The following is a 21,272-nucleotide window of genomic DNA, read 5'->3' as shown; positions in this document are numbered from 1 at the left end:
ACAATTCGCCGCCTGTTTCTCTGCACAGGTCAGGAGGGGTGACAGGTTGCTGTTCACTTCGTTGGCGTTTCTCAACTTCTGTCCCCGGCGCTTGGCCCTTGTAACTCTACCTGGCATCTTTTTCTCCCGGGGTCTTATTTCCTTCCTTCACGCTGTACCTTTACAGTTTAAGGCTAGGGCTTAGTGCTGCGCTTTCGGTGTTTTACTTCTAGACTAGAAGAAGAGGCGGGCAAAACAAACCCTGCAGGCGCTTGCAATATGTTCCAAACTCCTCCTCCTCGGGAGGATCGGGAGGAATTCCTGGCACTCGAAGCTGCAGAGTTTTTTTCCAAAAGAAAAAAAAAAAACAACCCTATATATTTCCCCTTTCTACTGAGACTCCCGCCCACCCTTACTCCACCCCCAAACGACACACTCCGCGTCCCAACTGGAGCCAAGGGAATGGGCTGAACCCAGAGCCCCTTCCCAGGGGAGGAGGCGGAGGTCTAAGGGGAGTAGAAAGAAATAAAGGAAGATTTGCAATAACGTGTGAAGTCTGGCGGGTGGCAGGCGCGCCTCCCACTGAAGCCTCGGTTACTTCCGAGATTTCAAAAAGAAAAAGAGAAGCAGTCCGTGAAGGGGCTGGGAAGGGGTCCCTGGGAGGCAGGCTTTTCTTCCTTGCTTAGTGACCCAATCACCGTCTCGTCTAGGAGGGACTGGACCGGGAGGCGAAGGCACCGGACAGGAGGGGAAGGGAGGTGGTCTTAGAGAAAGGCTGTAGCCTAGCCAGTGCGTGCATCAGCTGGGAGGGCGGTAGCAGCATCAGCCCACCAGCCCAGAAGAGGAGGAGGAGGAGGAAAAGGAAAAGGAGGAGTGAGTTCTCGTAGCACCCCCCCAGTTTGGAGCTTCCCGCAGAGTCAAAGAAGACCGGGGACTCTGGCTTTACACAGGCCACCCCCAAACCCACGCAGTAGGGGGAAAAGAGTTTGACTAGACTTGTCCAGTCGCTCCAGCTCGCCGCCCCGGGGAGCGCGGGGGTGGGACAGCGGGGCGGTCCCTCCCAAGGAGCCGTGGAGCTGAGGGGCGGAGGCGGCTGCGACTACTTTAGCTTCCCGGAGCTCAGGGGTTTACCCTCTGGAAACTCCTCCACCTAAGTGAAGGCGGGGGCAGAGGGGAATCCCGGCACCCCGGATCGTGCATTCTCTGTATCTAGAGGAACAGGACAAGAGGACGTCAACTGCAGAGACTTGTGTGGGGATAGAAGTGACCCTTGCAAACCCCCCCCCCCCCCCCCCCGGGCTGACGTTCCCCGAGACCACTGGAGAGGGGGTGAGCAGTTTGCGGAGCTTTGCAGGCTGTCCAGCCTCCCGAAAGCCACTTCCTCTGGAGCCGGGGGGTCGGGTACAGTCTCGCAGCAGAGAAGAGGGGGAAGGGCTGCCCTCATACCCGGCAACGTAGACGTAGACAACAGCAACCCGTGATGAAAAGTTTCCTTAAAAGCCAGCGTCTTTGAGCGAGCGCAGAAGGAAGCAAACACTGTTCCGCCTGCTGGGAGCCGGGGAGCCCGGGAGCCTGGGATCCAGGGATCCAGCTTTAGGAGAAGCGCCCTCCGGCTAGCCCACCCCTCCCATCTCCTTCTGTTTCTCCTCCTGCTCCCAGGGCGCGGCTCGACGGGGCGCCCTCCCGCGTCCGTGGCATGTGTGGGCACCGCGGGCATGGCATCTGCGGTATTTGAGGGCACATCGCTGGTGAATATGTTCGTGCGGGGCTGTTGGGTGAATGGTATCCGAAGGCTGATCATTAACCGACGGGGCGATGAGGAGGAGTTCTTCGAGATCCGAACGGAGTGGTCGGACCGCAATGTCCTATATTTGCACCGAAGCTACTCGGACCTGGGACGCCTCTTCCAGCGTCTCCGGGACTCCTTCCCCGAGGACCGACCCGAGCTGTCACGGTCCCCGCTCCTTCAAGGTTGGTTAGGGACACCTCCCCCCCACACCCTCCAATTGAACAACACCCATCCCTTTTCTGCCTTCGTATACTGGTCTGTGGCTTGTCCACTTGGCATGTTTGGGAGGAGGGAAGCGAAGAGAGAAGCGCGACGTGGAAGGAGTGCTTATTAAGTGAAGGGTATTATTTAATGAGGAGGAGATCTTGCGAGATCATTTTGAAATGTAATGAAGTGCCTGGAACGTAGAATACGTTTAATAAATGCTTGTTGCCTGACTATAGCCTGAAGTAAGGAATCGGGAGAGGAAGAGGAAAGGTGGGGAGTTATTGAAGTCGTAAATAATTGCGTCTCTTCCTCCCTCGCTAAGAGGCCAAGAAAAAAAAAAGAAAGAAAACACTTAGTTCATGCTCAGCTACATTCGTTGGGGATGGCTTTATGTAGATGGAGGCAAATAAGGCTGTTGTTTAGTTGGGACTTGGAAGTGAACTTGGCCTCACGTTATCGTGGCTGCCTGTTTTCTAGTACAGACATCGAGAGAGAAGGGAGAAAGGAAAATTAGGATCATGGAGAGCGGGGAAGGGACCTCAGAAGCCACGAAGCCCAATATCTTCATTCTACAAATAAGGAAACTGAGTTGTGACTTGCCTACGGTTTCACAGATTGTTGTGGTCAGAGTTAGGAAAGGGAATTGAAGAAAGACTTGAGAGATAACAAGTTGGCTGTTTTAGTGATTAGAAAAAATTGAGATTTTCCCAAGAGAGAGCAAGAAGATTAGGAAGGTACCACGGTTGTGTTTGTGGGTTATTTCCTAAAACAGGTTGGAGATTTGCTTGTTTTAAGGTAGAGAGAGGAATGCAAGGTATTTGAATCAATTCTTATCCCCAAAGACAAGAGTCTATTAATTTAAAATTTATTTTAAGTACCTAGGAAAAACCAGTTTCCAATCCAGAGTGAGTGCTTAACATATGCTAATTGATTTAGCTGTCTCGATTGACGAAGCACAGGTTCCTGCTTTCTAAAGCGATTTTATTTACGTTGTCCCTACCGCCCTTCCCTCCCCCCACCCCAGCAAATGCATCCCTATTTGGGAGGAGGGAGGAAGAGGGGGTGGGGTGTCCTTTTACTTCAGTAAAGGAGTACATTGTTTTAGAAATAGCGGATTGACTACTGGCAAGGATGGAGAAGAGGTGGCTGGGAGCTCCATTCTGCGGTTCTCTAAACTCCCGGTAGGAGATAAGGAGCACAAGATAAATACTCTAAAGTTGCCTGTAGGAATCTGTCATCTCTTCTGCTACCTTGCGGGAATGATTCCCCAGAGAGACTTGGTTTATTGGCAGCGGACTTTGGCTTCTCTTGATCAATCGATGACAAAACTCGTGATGCAAGATGCCACGCTGTCCTTTAGTAATTCAGCTCTGTGGGGAGTAGAGGGAGGAGGGTTGGCTTCGACTTTCTTCTCAGCTCTGGGTAGTAGCATATGTCCTGGCTTCAGCTCCTTGTCAAAACATGTGGATTTTATTAAGTACTGCCACCTCCTCTTGAACCCGTGACTGATCCGGGTTCCCTGAGGTTGTTGTTGGTTTTTTTTTTCCCCCTCTTAGAAAAAGTTATTTTCCTTCCTACCCAGCTAGCTTGTGCTTCTTCCCACTCTGCCCATTGGAGTTGGAGGCCAGTGAGTTAGAAGAGGAAGGGAGAATGGAGAAAAGGGGAAGGAGAAAAAAGATGAGAAGGGAAAATGGAGAGGGGAAAAAACAGAGGGGAAGCTGAGAAAACTGAAGAGAGTGGGAGAAGGCTTAAATGGAAGAAAACAGGAACAAGATAGAAGGGATATTAGAAAGCTAGGAGAGAATGAAGAAAGGTTATAAAAGGAAAGATAAGAGAGAAAGCAGTGAAGCAGAAAGGGAAACCAATCCTTAGACAGCCAGAGGGCATGACCTTTTATAGTTGGGGTAAGGGAGCCTCTTGACCACCTGCAAGGATCAGTGAATTTGGGGGTGGAGTGGGGAAGGTTCCAATCTTTTTTTAGTCTTCCTTCTAGAGCGAGAACAGGAAACAGATATCATTTATATAGGGCCTACTATGTGCCAGGTACTATGCTAAGTGTTTTACAAAAACTATGGAATGTTGATATTAAAACAGAATGTTCTGAATAGTATTTAACTTGAAGGGCTTAGACACAAGTGAACAGGCAAAGGAGATTGGTTGCAGAAAGTCAGTCTGTCTCTCTTGGTATAAATAATTTTTCCTTGATGATGGAGGGGTTTTTTTTGTTTTTGTTTTTGTTTTTTTGGTAAGTTAACCATATAACTGAGGTAGCTAGGTGGTATAATGGAACAGGGCAGACACATATTGCTGTGTGACTTTAGGCAAGTCACTCCTGTCTGCCTCAGTTTCCTCATCTGTAAAATGGGGAGAATAGTAATACCTATTTACCAAGTCTGTTGTGAAGATCAAAAGGTAATATTTGTAAAGGTTCTATAGCTATATAAATGTCAGCTATTGTTGTTTGTCTTAGTTCAGAGATTTGCTCTGGTTTTATTTTATTTTCTTTTTTTTTTAAACCCTTACCTTCCGTCTTGGAGTCAATACTGTGTATTGGCTCCAAGGCAGAAGAGTGGTAAGGGCTAGGTAATGGGGTCAAGTGACTTACCCAGGGTCACACAGCTGGGAAGTGGCTGAGGCCAGATTTGAACCTAGGACCTCCCGTCTCTAGGCCTGACTCTCAATCCACTGAGTCACCCAGCTGCTCCCTATAGATATATCTTAACAAATGAAATCTTTTGGGAAGGACTTCAAAATCACCCCCAGCAAGTTTCAGTTGCCTTGATTATCTTAAGTCTGTCATTCTGATCTGTTCTGCCTATTTATGGAAGTTCTGGGGATAGTTTCAGTTATATTTTGGTAATTTTTCATGGACTTGCTTTTGGAGTATGTTCCCTTTTTTAAACTAGATAAATAATGCCAAAATGAGGAAATTGCAGATGAAGGAAAATTCAGATTATAGCAGATTGTTGTTATGAAGTTCTCTAAAAGAATGGAATTTTGAGCCTATTTCTGATTTTGAGCTTAGTAGGATTGTGACATGGAACCATGGTTGAAAGATAAACTCACTCAGTTCTGGTGACCACAGTTCAGTTGGCAAATTGTGTGGTTTCATTCACCTTGCTTGGATTATAATAAGAGCTAGCATTTCTATAGCAACTACTACATAACAGGTACTTTTCAAATATAATCTTCAACCCTTGGGAGAGAGGTAGGCATTTTTTCCCCATTTTTACAGTTGAAGAAACTGAGAACTACTGTCTTATGAAATAAGTGTCTGCAGGTGGATTTGAACTCAGGTTCTGACTCCAGGTCCAGAACAGTACTCACTGCACCATCTAGCTGGGGCTCTTCCAGAACCGAAGGGAGTTGGTGGGAACATCTCAAAGTTGTCATTCATAAGCCCTTGACCCTGCTGCCTTCAGGAAGTATTTGGTCCAGCAAATGCTACTGCCTGTGCTTACCTGTGATGTCCATAGTCCTTTCAATGAAGACATATTATTACTCTAAAAGGAAAAGCAATTTGGTAATACTCTCCTTAAGGTTAGACACTTTTATTTCCTAGCACATTGCCTGGCATGTAGATCACATGAGAGAATAAATATATTATCTTTATAATCTGTCCATCTCTAAAAGTTTGTTAGATGTATTAGCTGTTATTATTGCTATTATTATTAGATACTTAATAAATACATGTTGATCCATGTCTTCCATCAAAAGAATTCTGATTTTTGTTTCAAAGGGAAAGTTTTTCCTCTTATAGCCTTTAAATTATTAGAAATAATATTAAAATATCAGAAAATGATTTTGTATTCTTTTTCTGATTTCAATATTTCATGAAAGTTCAATTTATCAGGACTAGCATCCTAGTCCCAGAAGAGACTTAGCAGACAACCTGATGAGTGGTGAGCCTCTCCCAGATTTATCTGGGCTGATACTTAGATGACCAATGTATAATACATTCAGTCCACAGGGCAGCTTTTCAACTTTGGAGGATCCTGTGTCACCTCAAAGCTACAAACAAGGCATCAGAATAAGGAAATAAAACTTGTAGTATCTTAAAAGAGTTTACTCCCTTTCTGTGTAATAGTCTTTGCCTAACAAGATTGCCTAGTTGTAGAGTTGACTCAAAGGAACTTATGATAGAAAGTAGTTTGATCCCCAGTTAGTTTTTCAAATGAAAACCTGGGGCCCAGGGAAGCTGTGTGCTTAATTAAGGTCACAAAGTTGGTGAGTGGCAGTTAGGGCTCCTGTTTCAGGACTATTTATCTTGTATAACAGTCACTGTGGATCCAAACTGTTAATGCACAAAAGATGTATGCTTTGTTGTTTTCAATACTGTGTTTGATCAGTTTCCACTGAGTTAAAATTCATCGAAGTCATTTTTGTATTGTTATATTTATCCTCTAGTGTAATGAAAAATCCTCAAAGCTTTAGGAGAAAAAAGGCTGGTTAATGTCTGGGTGAAATTGGCAGCAGTCTGTAAGCTCCTAGAGATGTGCAACACCCTCAGAGCAGTGTGATCACCTTGGCTCCTCTACACATTTTAAATTTACATTTGATTAAAGGGCTGTTGAGTCTAATTCAGTCCCTTAGAGTACTGGGGCAAGAGCATGGGAGAGAATGTTTACATGGGAAGAGAAGCTGTCTCTCCTGTTGTCTACACTTGTGGAGTTATTCTTGGCTGTAGTGATATCCTTTGTGTCTGGCACTGAGTATAAAGGCACATAGAGATTTGTAAGGCCCAGGGTGGCAGTGGATGTAAGTATTAACAGAACCCTATTCTTCAGGAGCCCTATATTCTTTGGGAGAGGGAAAGCCTCCTGATTACTGCACAAAGTATTGCCATTTAGGGAGAGTCACCAGACTGACTTCGTGGCTGCTTTCTGAGGAGTTTCTGGTATTTGTTCTCTTTTTTCATGAAGTCTTATTGTTTCATTCTAGTTATCCCTCCTGACTCATCTCTATTATCTAAGCCAGGAAACTGTCTACCTCACAATTTGACTCTGTAGGAACTTTTCCCTGCCCAGGTTTCACTTTAACAAAATATTCTCTCCTCAGACATCATTTTGGTCATCACAAAACACTTCTTTCTGGTTTTATTCTCAATCATCCTTGTTATTGCTTAATGGGTTCACACCTTCTCTTTATTGGTTTCATTGAATTAAGTAGGCTAGCCTTGGTTCTTCACTTCCTAACTTCTCCACGCCTGGGCACATATCAGTATTCTCTTGGCAAGTCAATGCAACAACTGGACAAGTTAATGCAATTTTCATGAATGATAGTGTAGTAGACAGTGTATGAGACTTGGAGTAAAAAAGACAGGAGTATGAGTTCTATATCAGGCACTTACTACATGTGTAGCGGTGAGAATATGGGCTAGTATATACATTCATAAACAAGTCACTTAATTTCTTTAGTTTTCTCATCTGTAAAATGGGAATAATTATAGTTTTTATCTCACAGGGGTTTGTGAAGATCAGATCATATTCACATATAATAAATCATCATGTAATAGTCAGATTTTACCATATCATTATAACATATACTAGAATATATTATGTTATATTTTACTATATTAATTATATTTAGATAAGGCAATTTGCCATCCTTCAAGTACAATATATAAATGGTTAGAAATACTGTTATTATAAGTATTTGAGATTCATTTATCTCTTGATAGGAAGTAGCTTATCACCAAAATTAGTGAAATCACTATTCTGAATTTAAGATATCATCTGGATTGAGATCAATTTTGTAGTCAGGAAATTTAAGTCCTGTCTTACAGATAGGCACTAGTTTTATGTTAGTTAGTAGGCAAATTACTTAACTTCTTGATCTCTGAGGCAGTTCCCTGAGACTATATTACAGATTTTTCATTGATTTCCCAGGTGTTTCCCAGAAGTAATGTTCCAGGTGTAAGTTAGGTAACCATTCAGTAATGAATTTATTAATCACCTCCTCAGTGCCATGAACTAGGGATATATGTACAAAAATGAGACAGTTCTCCCCTCAGTGGTCTTACATTCTTGGAGGGTAGTGATGGTGAAACTTTTAGGGGGGTGGTAAGCAGCCTGGATCCGAATCCCTCTGGCTATCTAGTAAGGAACTCTGCTCGAGTGATGGTACGTGTGCCAACTGAGAGGGCTCTGAGTGTCCCCTCTGGCATGTATCTCATAGGTTCGCCACCACTTTTCTAGGGGAATACTTCATGTTCACAGATAGGTTATGTATATGTATCTGTGACTATCTATACATAGTTAGGCAACACTAACCACTAAGGAAATTAAGAAAGGTCTCTTGAAAGAAATAGCCCTTATGTTTAGCTTTATTTTATTTTATATTAAAAAAAATTTTTTTTTGAACCCTTACCTTCTATCTCGGAATCAATGATGTAGTGATAAGGGCTAGGCAATGGGGGTTAAGTGACTTGCCCAGGGTCACACAGCTGGGAAGTGTCTGAGGTCAGATTTGAACCTAGACCTCCCATCTCTAGGTCTGACTCTCAATCCACTAAGCTATCCAGCTGCCTCCTATGTTTAACTTTACAGGGCATGAGGGAGACCATTCTAAGCATGTAGGATTGCTTTGGCAAAGGCACAGAGATGAAAGATGGAATGCCATTACCAATGCCATTACCAAATATAATGGGGAACAGCAAAGAGACTAGTTTAACAGGAGCATAGAATTCATGAGGACAAGGAAATAATGTGTAGTTGGCCTGGATTAGTCTGTATCCAGATTATAAAGGACTTAAAATGCCAAATAGGAGTTTATATTTTATCATAAAGGTGGAAGTAGGGAGGAAGGAGAGTCCCAAAAACTTCTTTCGCAAAGGAGTGAAATGGTTAGACCTGTGCTTAGAAATAGCAATCTGTCAGCTCTGTGGAGGATGAATTGGAGGGGGAAGGGAGGAGACCCTGGATACAGGGGGAATCAGTTAGCAAGCTATTGCAGTAGACCAAATAGATGGCACAGTGCCTGGCTTGGAGTCAGAAGGACTCCTCTCCAAGAGTTCAAATCTGGCCTCAGATGTTTATTGTGGGATCCTGGGCAAGTCATTTAATCCTGTCAGTCTCAGTTTTCTTATCTGGAAAATGAGTTGAAGAAGGAAATGTTGGTTATGTTTTCTAGTTTGGTAATGGCATTGACATCTCATTTATGGTAAAGAGAGAAAAGAGTGTGTGTAGAGGAGATGGAATCTTTTCTGCTGCTTCCTTATCAAAGAGGGGGAAAAATCTTGGCGAAGACAGCAGATTCCTAGCTGTAGTAGTTTGCTTCCTCTCAAAGCAAGCAGCTGAAAAAGGGACACAATTGTACTTAATTACTCTTTGTAGCTTCCCAGCTACACTCCAGATGAGTTATCAAAACTATTCTTTACTGAGCCCCATCAGTTTACACTGAGTCAACTGTAAAGTTTGCTTTCTGATTTACAAACATTTTTACATAGACTGTCTCATTTGATTTTCACAGCATTCCTGGTTGAGCCAGTATAATTTACTTTACAGATAAGGAAAACTGACACTCAATGAAATTAAATAATTGGTGCCTATGGACATATAGCTAGTAATTACAGAGATGGGATTTTAATCCAGACCTCATCTGACTCCAGGATCAATGCTTTTCAGAACACCTCTCAGAGCAGTTTTTCGTGTTCGGATAGCCACAGGATAATCCTGGGGAATAATGATGCTTCCTTTTACCCTTCTCTCCTTCCATCCTGATCTTAGCTTTTAGGAATATAACCCTTAACTAAGAGCCAACGTTTATAAAGTCCTTTAAATTTTGCAAGGTATTTTATATGTATTACCCATTTGAGTCTTAGACAACCTTGTGAAACTTGGTGCTACTTATTATCTCCATTTTATAAGTAAGGAAACCGAGAAAGACACGTTTACTTGCTCAGGGTCACACAGCTCATAAGTGTCTGAGTTGAGATTTGAATTGGGGTTTTCCTGACTCCAAGTCACTCTATCCATTATTTCTTGGATTACAAACACTTGAGAACTAGATTCAATTTTCACTTTTAATAGCATCTACTTATTGTTCTGCACAGGGCTCATTATGACTTAACTATAATCCCCTATTGATTTTATAGTTTTGTTTTTTTTTTGGAAGTTCTTGAATCTATTCCATTTTTCCGAAAGATTTCCTTGTTTGTGGCTGAACCAGCAACTCTTTAATACTTTTTTACCCAGGTGTCATAGGGAGAGTATTATTTATTATCTACCTCCTTTTGTCCAGGATTCCCTTTCCAAAATCAACATGCTCATATCCTGAGAAACAGCCTAGCTCACACATTCATGCTCAGAATAACTAATTGCAACTCTCCTTTCTTCCCATTTTCTCTGTCTTATCTTTTCTCCTTGTCTTCCTTTTGCAATCTCCCCAATATTTTTGCTATACTTCCTTCTCCCTATATTAAGTTTATAAGCTTGTTTATTATTTCTCCTCTGCTCCTTCCAGCTGAAAAGTGATCCATCCTTTCCTTCAGTTTCTTGTAGAGCACTTTGCTTAAATTTCTTCTTTGCTTACATCACATAGTCTCTTGTATCATAGCTGTACTCCAGTTAGATCCCTGGAGTAGAATGTAAACTCCTTGAGGGCAGGGAAAGGACTTCCTCTTTGTAGCCCCTAAACTTAGCAGAGAACTTTCATGTAGTAGAATATTCATAAGTAATAATTTTTTTCTTTTTGCATACTTTTAGAGGCACATTCCTGAATTTAATTTGTGATCCACAAGGCTGGCCTGTTGGATATCCCAGACCAACAATTGGAGCTAAACATTAATTTTAATTTCAGATAAATTTCATGACCCCAAAGTTAAGAAATTTGTATAAACTTGCCTTGAAGGGTTCATGACAAGATATTAATCCCAATGTCATCATTTCTATAAAACAGAAATAATAGTAGTGTTACTTCAGAGGATTGACATGAGAATCAGAGGAGTTGTTTGTAAAGTTCTCTGCATACTTTATAAATGCCAACTATTATTATCACCACTATTATGATTATTATGCATGTGATTGGGGCTTTGGCAGTATCTAGGATTCTCAAGAGGTATTCATTTTCTTTTTTTCTTATTCCTTACTTTCTCTCTTAGAATCCATATTAAGTATCAATTCTAAGGCAGATCAATTAGAGCTAAGTGACTTGCCCAGGGTCACACAGCTAGGAAGTGTCTCAAGCCCAATTTGAACCCAAGATCTCTCATCTGGAGGCCTGACTTTCTATCCACTGAGCCATCTAGCTGCCCCTTCCATTTCTTTTTATAAAAACCTTTCTTATCTGCCTATTGACTTTTATTTAACCACACTGCCACAACGGTAATTTTTGTTTGACTATGATTTTGTGTGCAGATAGAAGTCAAAAATTAAATCAACAAACATTTATTAAGCACTTTCTATGGGCCAGGCACTTTGCTAAGTGCTGAGTAAACAAAGGTTAAAAAACCCACAACATTCTCTGCCTGCAAAGAATCAAAATTTCATGGGAAAGACAACATGCAAACTACTTTACAAATAAGATGTATACAGGATAGAGTGGAGATATTCTCAGAGGGAAGAGCTAGTATTGAGGGAAAGGTGACTTGAAGGAAGCCAGAGGTGGAGATGAGGAGAGAGCATTACAGACATGGGAGAAGCACTGACTTATGGGAGGAACAGACCATTGGCCCTAGATCACAGAGGACAGGGAGATGGATGAGTAAGGTGAACAAAGACTAGATTTTTAGGGAAGGGCCAGATGCTGAAGAACTTTAAAAGCAAAACAGGATTTTGTATTTTGGTCTGGAGGTATAGGAAGCCACTAGAGTTTATGTAGTAAGAAGAGTATGACATAATTAAGACCTGAAGTTAATAATTGTGGAAAAATATATTGATTAGGGAAAAAATGGCATGTGCTTGTCCTTCTCTAGAGAAAGAATTGATCAATAGAAACAAGCAAGACATTTTATATATACATATATCTTTTGGTTAAATGATACCTTCTTTAGGATGGGGAGGGGAGGAAATGTGAGAGACATTTGGGAATTTTAATGTAACAAACAAATAAGTACATGAAAAAAATGAGTCAAGCTTTTAGAAGACTATTTTGATTGCTAAGTGAAGGATGAACTATAACAACACATGGTCAATTTTAAGGTTATCATAAGAATTAGATTAGAGTCCCTGGGCCTGGAGACAGGAAGATCTGAGTTTAAATCTGGCCTCAAGACTAGCTGTGTGATCCTTGGCAAGTCATTTAACTCTGTTTACCTCAGTTTCCTCTTCTGTAAAATGAGCTGGAGAAAGAAATGGTGAACCACTCCAGTAGCTTTCTCAAGAAAACCCCAAATGTGAGGTCACAAAGAGTTGGCCACAACTGAAAAAATTCAACAACAATTAAGACAAATAAAACAAGTGATTTTATAACTTTTTCCATGGATTTCATCTTGGAGCTTAGTAAATGCATATGAAAATGACTCTGGAGACTGGAGAGAGGCAGGCGGTAAGCTAGTCTCTTGGCTTTGCACGCTGTCATCAATAATCGACATCCCGTGTTCTCCTCATAAAGCCAGAAGGGAGTTGGTTTTGTTGAGGGCATTCTGGGGAGCCGCAGCTGTCCCTGTGCTGGGAAGACACCAATATATACAGTGCTTCTATTGTGCCTCTTCTCATGGTTGACAATGTCAACGGTTCATTAATGAGAGCTTGCCTGAGCATCTGGGAGACAATGAGCACAGCTCTTCATTATCACTCAGCCAGCCCAGTTAGCTAACGGAAATCACTGTTTTTATTTGTCTTTGACTTCCTACGAGGAATCCCACTTCTTTCATTTCTGAGTGGATGCTGCAGAAAAGATAGCATCCTCTGCCTCCCCCGACGCCCCCTCCCTCCCCAGTCACATCCTCCTTTTAGCCAGGCTTTTTCATCGATAATATTGCTGGAGTGTGAAACAAAGTGAGCCAAAGAGACTCTTGCTTCCATCCATTCTTTTCTGTATTGGCTGCGGGCTGCATTAATCACAATGTCAGTTTAGATTGAGCGGAAATGTCACTTCCAAGCAAATGAGCCATGCGCCTGTTATCATTTTCTCTAGACTAGACAACTTCCCTCCCTTCCTTTCATTTTTCATCCCCCTCCTTTCTAAGACATGGTCGCTGACACAGTTTCCATATCATTTATACTGGCTTGGGCTGCCCATTTCTTCTCCAGGTTAGGATTTTCCTTAAGTAAAATAAGTGTTTCTGAAGCCTTTTATTTGTACAATAATTCCCGAATGTGTCACTTATAATCTCCCCCCCACCCCCCACCCCATTGATCTCTACTACAATAGAGAGACCAGAGAAAAGCTTCATTACTTACCCTCCCAACGCTTGTTGTTCTCTAGTCATTTCAGCCCTGTCGGACTCTTCTGCTACCCCATTTGGGGTTTTCTTGGCAGAGATACTGGAGTGGTTTGCTATTTCCTCCTTTAAAACTCAGCCAAACCCTTATCTTTTGTCTCAGAAATGACATGACAGGGCCAAAGCACAAGAGCAGTAAGGACGAGGCAGTTAGGGTCCAGTGACTTGTCCAGGGTCACAGCTATTTTGTCTGACGTCTAATTTGAACTCAGTAAAGATGAATCTTCTTGATTCCAGGTCTGGTACTCTATCCACTGTGCCACCTAGCCTGACCCTTACTGGTTTTTCAATAGCTTAGTTTCCTTTTGAAGATCTTTTCATTTATCCTGCTATATAGTCTGCTTATTATTCTGGCTATCGTTTCATATGAACCTTCCCATGTGTTCTCTGAATTCTTCAAAATCATCATTTCTTACTTGGCATGATATTCCATCTGTATGCATTTATTCTGCTATTCCATGGTTTTTCTTTTTTTAACCCTTACCTTCTGCCTTAGAATTAATACTGTTTGATTAAGATGATTGGAATTGATGCTGAATTGATACCTGTTTCAAGGCAGAAGAATGGTTAAGGGCAAGGCATTTGAGATTAAGTGATTTGCTCAGGGTCACCAAACTAGTAAGTACTGGAGGCCAGATTTGAACCCAGGAACTCTGGTCTCCAGGTCTGACTCTCCATCCACTGAACCAGCTCCCTGTCCAGGCTCTACTTTTGTTTCCAGTTCTTTGCCACAGAAAGGTACTGGGAATATTTCTGTTATGTATTGAGCCTATTTCTGACTTCCTTGAGATAAATGCCTGGCAGGTTTTAGTGCTTTAGCATATAAGTTTTTCCTCAAATAAGTCTGAATTTTTTCCAGAATAGTTTACACCTCCATTATGGTGTCTTTTTTCAATGGCATTTTTGTGGTCATTATTTATTTATTTGTTTTCTGAGGTTGTATAATCCAAATTGTCTCCTTTCCTCCCTTCCCTCTCTATATCAGAGCTGGCAAGCAATTTGATCTGGGTTATATATGCATTATCATGCAAAACATTTCCATATTGTACATTTTGTAACTGAATATCATGGTGCCTTAATATGCCTTTCTCCCCCCTCTAAAGAAGTTTATATATATATATATATATATATATATATATATATATATATATATAAATTTAAAACCCTTATCTTCCATTTTGGACTTGTCCAGGGTCACACAGCTGGGAAGTATCTGAGATCAGATTTGAACCCAGAACCTCCCATTTCTAGGTCTGGCTCTCAATCCACTGAGCTACCCAGCTGCCTCCTTAAAACACATTTAACTCTCAATATGTGTCATTAATGATTCAGGGCTGCAGACTAAAACATTGAGATTATGACATCAGAGCAGTAGAATAGTCTTTGAGCAATATGGACAGAAAGAGTTCCTAAAGATTCCTAAAAGAGTCCATCCTCGAATTAGAGGCAGAATAGTAGTACCTACAAGTATTGTCATCAAGAAGACCTGGGTTCAGATCCCACCTCTTTTGCATTTGCTATCTGGATAACCTTGGACATTTACTCTGAGTCTTACTTTCCTCATTTGTAAAATGAAGGGTTTGAACTCTTCTTAAGGGTTTGAACTTCTTAAGTCATTAAAGGTTCTGAATCTATGACTTTAATGATCTCAGGGAGGGCTTGACCGAATAAAACAGTAAGGGACAAATTTCCTGGTATAGTGGATTGAGTGCTGCGCCTGGAGTTCTCTTCCTGAGTTCAAATCTGGCCTCAGGACACTACTAGCTATGTGACCTTAGGCAAGTCACTTAACCCTGCTGGCCTCAGTTTCCTCATCTATAAAACAAACTGAAAGAAATGGCAAACCACTCTAATATCTTTGCCAAGAAAACCCCAAATGAGGTCAGAAGAGTCTGACACATCTGAAAAAAATGATTGAACAACCACAGCAACTTCCTGTACTAAAGTGATTGATTCTTTGGCACTTGTAAGACTAGACACCTGTGGTCTGAAGCAGAGATGGTTGGTGTAGTCTGAGAGATCCTTGCCACTTGAGACCAAGGCTGCTGGTACAGAGCAGGAGGAAGGTAGGAGGAAGGTGACATAAGAGGATTTTGTAGCAGTTTGTCTAAATCAGAGGGCACCTAGCTCTGAGTCCCTAAACACTGCAATTAAATTTAAAAAAGCAGTTGGGCTAATCTGCTTCCTTTAAAATGTTTCAGTCTTTCCTGTGTGAGAGAACATGAACTGCGCTCTTTTCTAGACACTGTGCTAGATGTTAGAATAATGCGTTCTGTAAGAAATTGAAGAGGGAAACCCACTTTGGACTGGGAGTGCTCACCAATGAGATGCTTTGGCTCCCTATCACCTCCAGGATCAAATACAAATCTTCTGTTTGGCCTTTAAAGCCTTTAATAGCCTAACTCCCTCCTACCTTTCCAGCTTCTTACATCTTCCTAACTCAACATGGACTCTCTTCAATGCAGTGACACTGACTTCCTGCCTGTTCTAGGAACATCTCTCAACTTCAGGAATTTTCTCTGACTGTCCCTCCTGTTCTGGATGCTCTCCATCCTCATCTTTACACCTACTGCCTTCCCCGGCTTCCTTTAAGTCCAAATTAAAATCCTGTCTTATAGAAAGCCTTTCCCAAACCCTCTTAAATCTAGTACCTTCTCTTATTTCCCATATTTCATATATATAGCTTTTTATACAAATTTGTTCCTTTTCTCTGCTACTGGATTGTGACTTCCTTGAGGGCAGGGACTGCTTTTGGCTTTTTGTATCTCCAGCCCTTAGCAAAGTGCCTGGCTCTCACAGTGCTTGCTTAATAAATACTTACTGATTGACTTACTGGATTTGGCCAGTATTTCTTTGATTTTCTTTTTACCTAGTCAGGGAATTTTCTTCACTTTAGTGACTCCAAATAAGTTGTTAGTGCCTTATGTCCTTGGAAGGAATTAGCTTGATCATTATTAAGTAATTTTCTTTAAAATCTTGTGCTTCTCAGTATACTGTCCTTTAAAAAATTAACTAAAGATTGTCAGACCAATCTTTCCTTGATTTACCCTTAGTAGAAGAGGTTAATGAAGATGTAATATCACTTTAATTTCCTTAGTGTTTTGGAGAATGCTTTTCAGTCCATGTAAGTCTTTTGCATAAACTTATCTTTAATTTTTTCTAGGTTGAGCAAAATATTGAAGCTACTTAGAAATATTTTTAGTCATCAGTTGTCTTTCGAAAGAAGAAATGGCTCATAATATTTTGATAGGATTCAAGGGAAATCTGAGAATACCTAGGAGTACTTTAAAATGAAGGTTGGGCTATTTGATGATATCTGCAAGTATTAACTGAACTTCAGATCTTTTTTTCTAGAGAATGAGAAAGTAGAACATGGGAAATGTAAGTAGGATCCGGTAGAAAGAAAGTTAAAGAAGTTTCTGTTCAGTCATTTCCAACTCTTCATGATGTCATTTGGGGTTTTCTTGGTAGAGATACTGGAATGGGTTGCCATTTCCTCCTCTAGCTTATTTGACAGAATGGAGGAAACTGAGGCAAAAATGCCCTGAGTCCAGGATCAGCACTCCATCTACTGCATGCCTGTTGTCCAATGAAGTTACAATAGGGTAGAGTATTGGACTTGGAGGTGGAAGACGTGGCTTCAACTCTATTGAGACTCCAGGTGTGTTTCCTCATCTGTAAAACCAAGGGGTTAAACTAGTTTCCCTCCAAGGTGCCTTCTGATCTGAATCCTGTATATTTAACTTTTTTGTATTTCAGTTTTTTCATCTGTAACAAGGGCATAGGTAGCTAGGTGGTGCAGTGGATAAAACACTGAGCTTGGAGTCAGAAAGATCCAAGTTCAAATCCAGTCTCAGATACTTCCTAGCTATGTTATCCTGGGCAAGTCACTTAACTCTGTTGGCCTCAGTTTCCTCACCTATAAAATGAGTTGAAGAAGAAAATGACAAACCAGTCCAGAATTGCTTCCAAGAAACCACCATATAGGACCATGAAGAGTTGAACAAGACTGAAACATGACTAAATAACATTGGCATAAAGAAAAAGGGACTAGATCTATGATTTTTTGTTGGTAAAGATAAGGAATTGGAGAATGAAAAAACTACCTCCATCATCTTATTGTTGAGTTTCTTATAGCATAGTCTGTGACTTGCCCAAGGTCATATAGTTAGTATATGTCAAAGACAACATTCTTAATAAAATATTTTCATTATTTACTTCCTAAGAAAGTGTACATGCTTTGTTAATAAATTATATTATTAAGAAGTTATGCTAATCTTATTCTTGCATGTGCTGGAAGTGGTCCTCTTCCCTTGAGGAAATAGCCTTAGAGATGAAAATAACATCTGCATTATGTTTCTCCAAAGAACAATTGAATATCTTACCAAAAAACTCATTTTAATACAAATGTCCTCTCACTCCCATTCTTTCTTTATGGATAGCTTTGATTGTTTTGAACCTATTATATATCATTTTTAGCCTAGTTCAAGAATGTTTGTTGTAGGGGCCAGCTGGGTGGCTCAGTGGATTGAGAACCAGACCTAGAGACAGGAAGTTGTGGGTTCAAATCTGGTCTCAGATACTTCTTTTTCGAAGATGGAAGGTAAGGGTTTAAGAAAAGAGGTAAAAAAAAAAAGATTGTTTGTTGTAAATCTCTTGTCTCAAGTATGTCTTATCTCTTCTCTCAAGGTTTGTTTGTGGCCTTTCTACCAAATTATGCTTTTGTGTGCAGAGATTATTTTCTTTTTAACTTGAGTTACTTGGTAGGAAATACCATACGTATCATTAAAAAAAAAACAAAAAACCTTACCTTCCTTCTTGGAATCAATACTGTGTATTGGTTCCAAGGCAGAAGAGTGGTAAGGGCTAGTCAATAGGGGTCAAGTGGCTGGCCCAAGGTCACACAGCTAGGAAGGGTCATTCAGATTTGATCCCAGGACCTCCCATCTCTGGACCTGACTCTCAATCCGCCGAGCTACCTAGTTGCCCCCCATACCTATCATATTTGGAAGAAGATAGAAGAGAAATTCAAATTATCTTAAAATTTAAAAAAAAATCCTTTGGATATGTCACGATCAGTCAATTTTCCAGTCTTGTCCAACTATTTGTGACCTCATTTAGGGTTTCCTTGGCAAAGATATGGTAGTAGTTTACCATTTTTTCTCCAGCTCATTTTACAGATGAGGAACTGAGGCAAACAAGATTAAGTGACTTACTTAGGGTCGAACAGCTAGTAAGTATCCGGGGCCATGTTTAAACTCAGGAAGGTAAATCCCCCTGATTCAAAACCTAGTGTTCTCTTCACGATGCCACCAAGCTACCCATTAATAAATCAATTTATGTTGTAAAATTTTGGTAAAAATTTTAAATATCATTTTATGATGGGTACAGATTATATAATTATAAAATGCTTAGCATAGCGCCAGGCACGTGCAGATGGCCAACGGTCCATTCTTACCCATCCTTTTGTCCATATCCTTCTGTGGATCAGTCCCAGGGGACCCACTCACTACAATGCTATGAGGAGCTGTCTCCTAAATCACTTGATTGTGTGGATACCGTGGGGCCATTTAGCATCTGCCCCCGTTCCTGCTATTTTCTCCTCCCAAGCATACATTTCTCTAATGATGTTGAGGCAGTGGAAAGAAAGTTGGTCTTGGGTCAGAAGGCTTTCGCTGGCTCGTCACTAACAAGTTACCCTCTCTAGGGCCATTTCCTCCTACAGTGACAGGGTCACCAGATGACCTGAGAGCACTTCCATCTCTTGATCTCCTGAGTCTTTGTTCCACTTCTGTTCAGGTCTTCAATTGTGATATGCCACAGCCTGCTCAAGTCGCCCTTTAAGTGACCCTCGACTTTAATTCTTTAAAAATGACAAACAAAACACTTTAAAAATGGGGATGAGTGATTGCTATCATGCGAGGGTCATTATTAACTAAGTATAATATATACACTCATACTGAATAAGTATATACTATGCTAAGTATAACATAGGCACAATATATAATTTAGTTTGGCAATATAGCATTATTTATGCATATATGGATACTTAGGTCAGAATTATGCATTCATTAATATGGGGAACTCAAGCTGAGTCAGTTCCCTCTACCAACTCGGGTCAGGACCCCCTCTGCAAATTATAAGCCTAGAGAGTCACCCAGGCATTTCGAGGTTAAGTGGCTTCCCCACAGTCACATTGTTGAGACATGAGCTAGGGAATAGAGAGCCGGAAAAGGAACAATAAGATTAGAGTTTGATTCTTAACTTGGATACTTGCTGTGTGATCCAGATCATTTAACCTCTTTTATTGTTTGTTTGTTTATTTATTTATTCCTTTATTTTATTTATTCATCCATCCATCCATCCATTCATTCATTTATTTATAAAATCCTTACCTTCTGCCATAGAATCAATACTTCTGTATGGGTCCAAGACAGAAGAGTGGTAAGGGCTAGGCAATGGGGGTCAAGTGACTTGCCCAGGGTCACACAGCTGGGAAGTGTCTGAGACTAGATTTGAACCCAGTACCTCCCATCTCTGGGCCTGGCTCTCAATCCACTGAGCCACCCAACTTCCCCCTATTTAATGTCTTTTAAAAGACTCAGTTTTCTCATCTGTAAAATGGAATTAAAATGAGATTAATTTATGTCAAAGCAAACCTTAAAGTTCTAGATTGATGGGTCTTTTTTTGTTGTTCAGGTGTGTCATTCATGTCCAAATCTTCATGGCCCCATTTGGGATTTTGATTGGCAATGATGCTGAAGTGGTTTAGCATCTCCTTCTCCAGCTCATTTTACAGATGAGGAAACTGAGGCCAACAGGGTTAAATGATTTTCTGAGGGGCATACTGACTGTGGGCCAGATTTGAACTCAGAAACATGAATCTTCCAGAGGCAAGCCAAGTGCTCTCTAAGGCACCACCTGGCTGCTTCTATAGATACGAGCTCTTAATATACGTCAGTGGTAGGATTTGGACCCCCAGGTCTTCCCAGATCTTAGTACAGCATCTGGCAGACTGGTCCAGGCTTGACTCCATGCCCCCAAGACCAAACCCTGATCCAGTAAGCCACACGTGCTCTCTGCACCGATCGTCTTCCTAAGCAATGGAACTTCACTTGTGTGTGGGGAAATGTTCCCAGTTCTTCTTCCATTGCTGTGAAAGACTGGCTCATTGTGCCGGGCTCGATGTAGTTTCCTTGCCCCTCCTTTGCATCCAGTACTACAGCCAGTATTTTGAGGGGGATTAGCTCAGGCCTTCAATGGGAAGTTTGACTGTAACCAACACAAAAGCAAAGCAAAGACTGCTACTTGGGGATTTGTTACCAAGGACTCCAGGGCTAAGCTTGATTCTGTTTGAGTGCATTGGTTTCTAAGCTCAAAGCCTGCTCCCAAATCCATCATTTATTCCCTTCACTTCCTAAAAACCCAAACACTACAAGTAGGTGTAGTCTGGATTCACTGGCAGACAAATTAGGCAGTAAACACAGTGAATTAAAAATATGATATGTTTGCAAATGAATCCCAGCCCATGCACATTGATCTCAAACGAAATCTCCCCTTCTCCTCCACTCCACCATATATTTCCAGAAATCAGTTAAGAAAACCACCTAAAAATGACTGGGATTGATTGTTCAGCCACTTTCTTTTCCTGTAGTTTATTAATTAGGGAGGCTGGATGACACAGTGCTGGGTCTACAGCCAGGAAAACTTGAGATCAAAGCCAGCCTCTGACATCTCATTGCTGTGTGGCCCTGGATGAGTCACTTAATCTTTGTTTGCTTCTCTTTCCTGATCTGCGAAATGGGGATAATCAGTCTATTCTCAGAGTTGTTGTGGGGATCAAATGAGATAATAATTATAAAATGCTTCCTGGGGCACATAGTAAGAGCTTTGTAAACATTGGCTATTATCATT

At 41.3% G+C, this 21,272-nt stretch overlaps 1 protein-coding gene across 1 annotated transcript in view; it reads left to right on the top strand.

The window, feature by feature from the left end:
- The first annotated feature begins 449 nt into the window (after positions 1–449).
- The window catches only part of PXDC1 (PX domain containing 1), a 62,411-nt gene continuing 41,588 nt past the window's right edge, over positions 450–21,272 (top strand). The window contains exon 1 of the mRNA XM_001368082.4: positions 450–1,950. Within this exon, the coding sequence (XP_001368119.1) occupies positions 1,695–1,950 (256 nt within the window). The 5' untranslated portion in view covers positions 450–1,694. The remainder of the gene's footprint in view (positions 1,951–21,272) is intronic.

Source organism: Monodelphis domestica, chromosome 3 (genome assembly GCF_027887165.1).
Source record: "Monodelphis domestica isolate mMonDom1 chromosome 3, mMonDom1.pri, whole genome shotgun sequence".
In the NCBI taxonomy this organism is placed as follows: Eukaryota; Metazoa; Chordata; class Mammalia; order Didelphimorphia; family Didelphidae; genus Monodelphis; species Monodelphis domestica.
The sequence above is the reverse complement of the archived record's forward strand: the minus strand, read 5'-3'. Positions and strand labels throughout refer to the sequence as shown.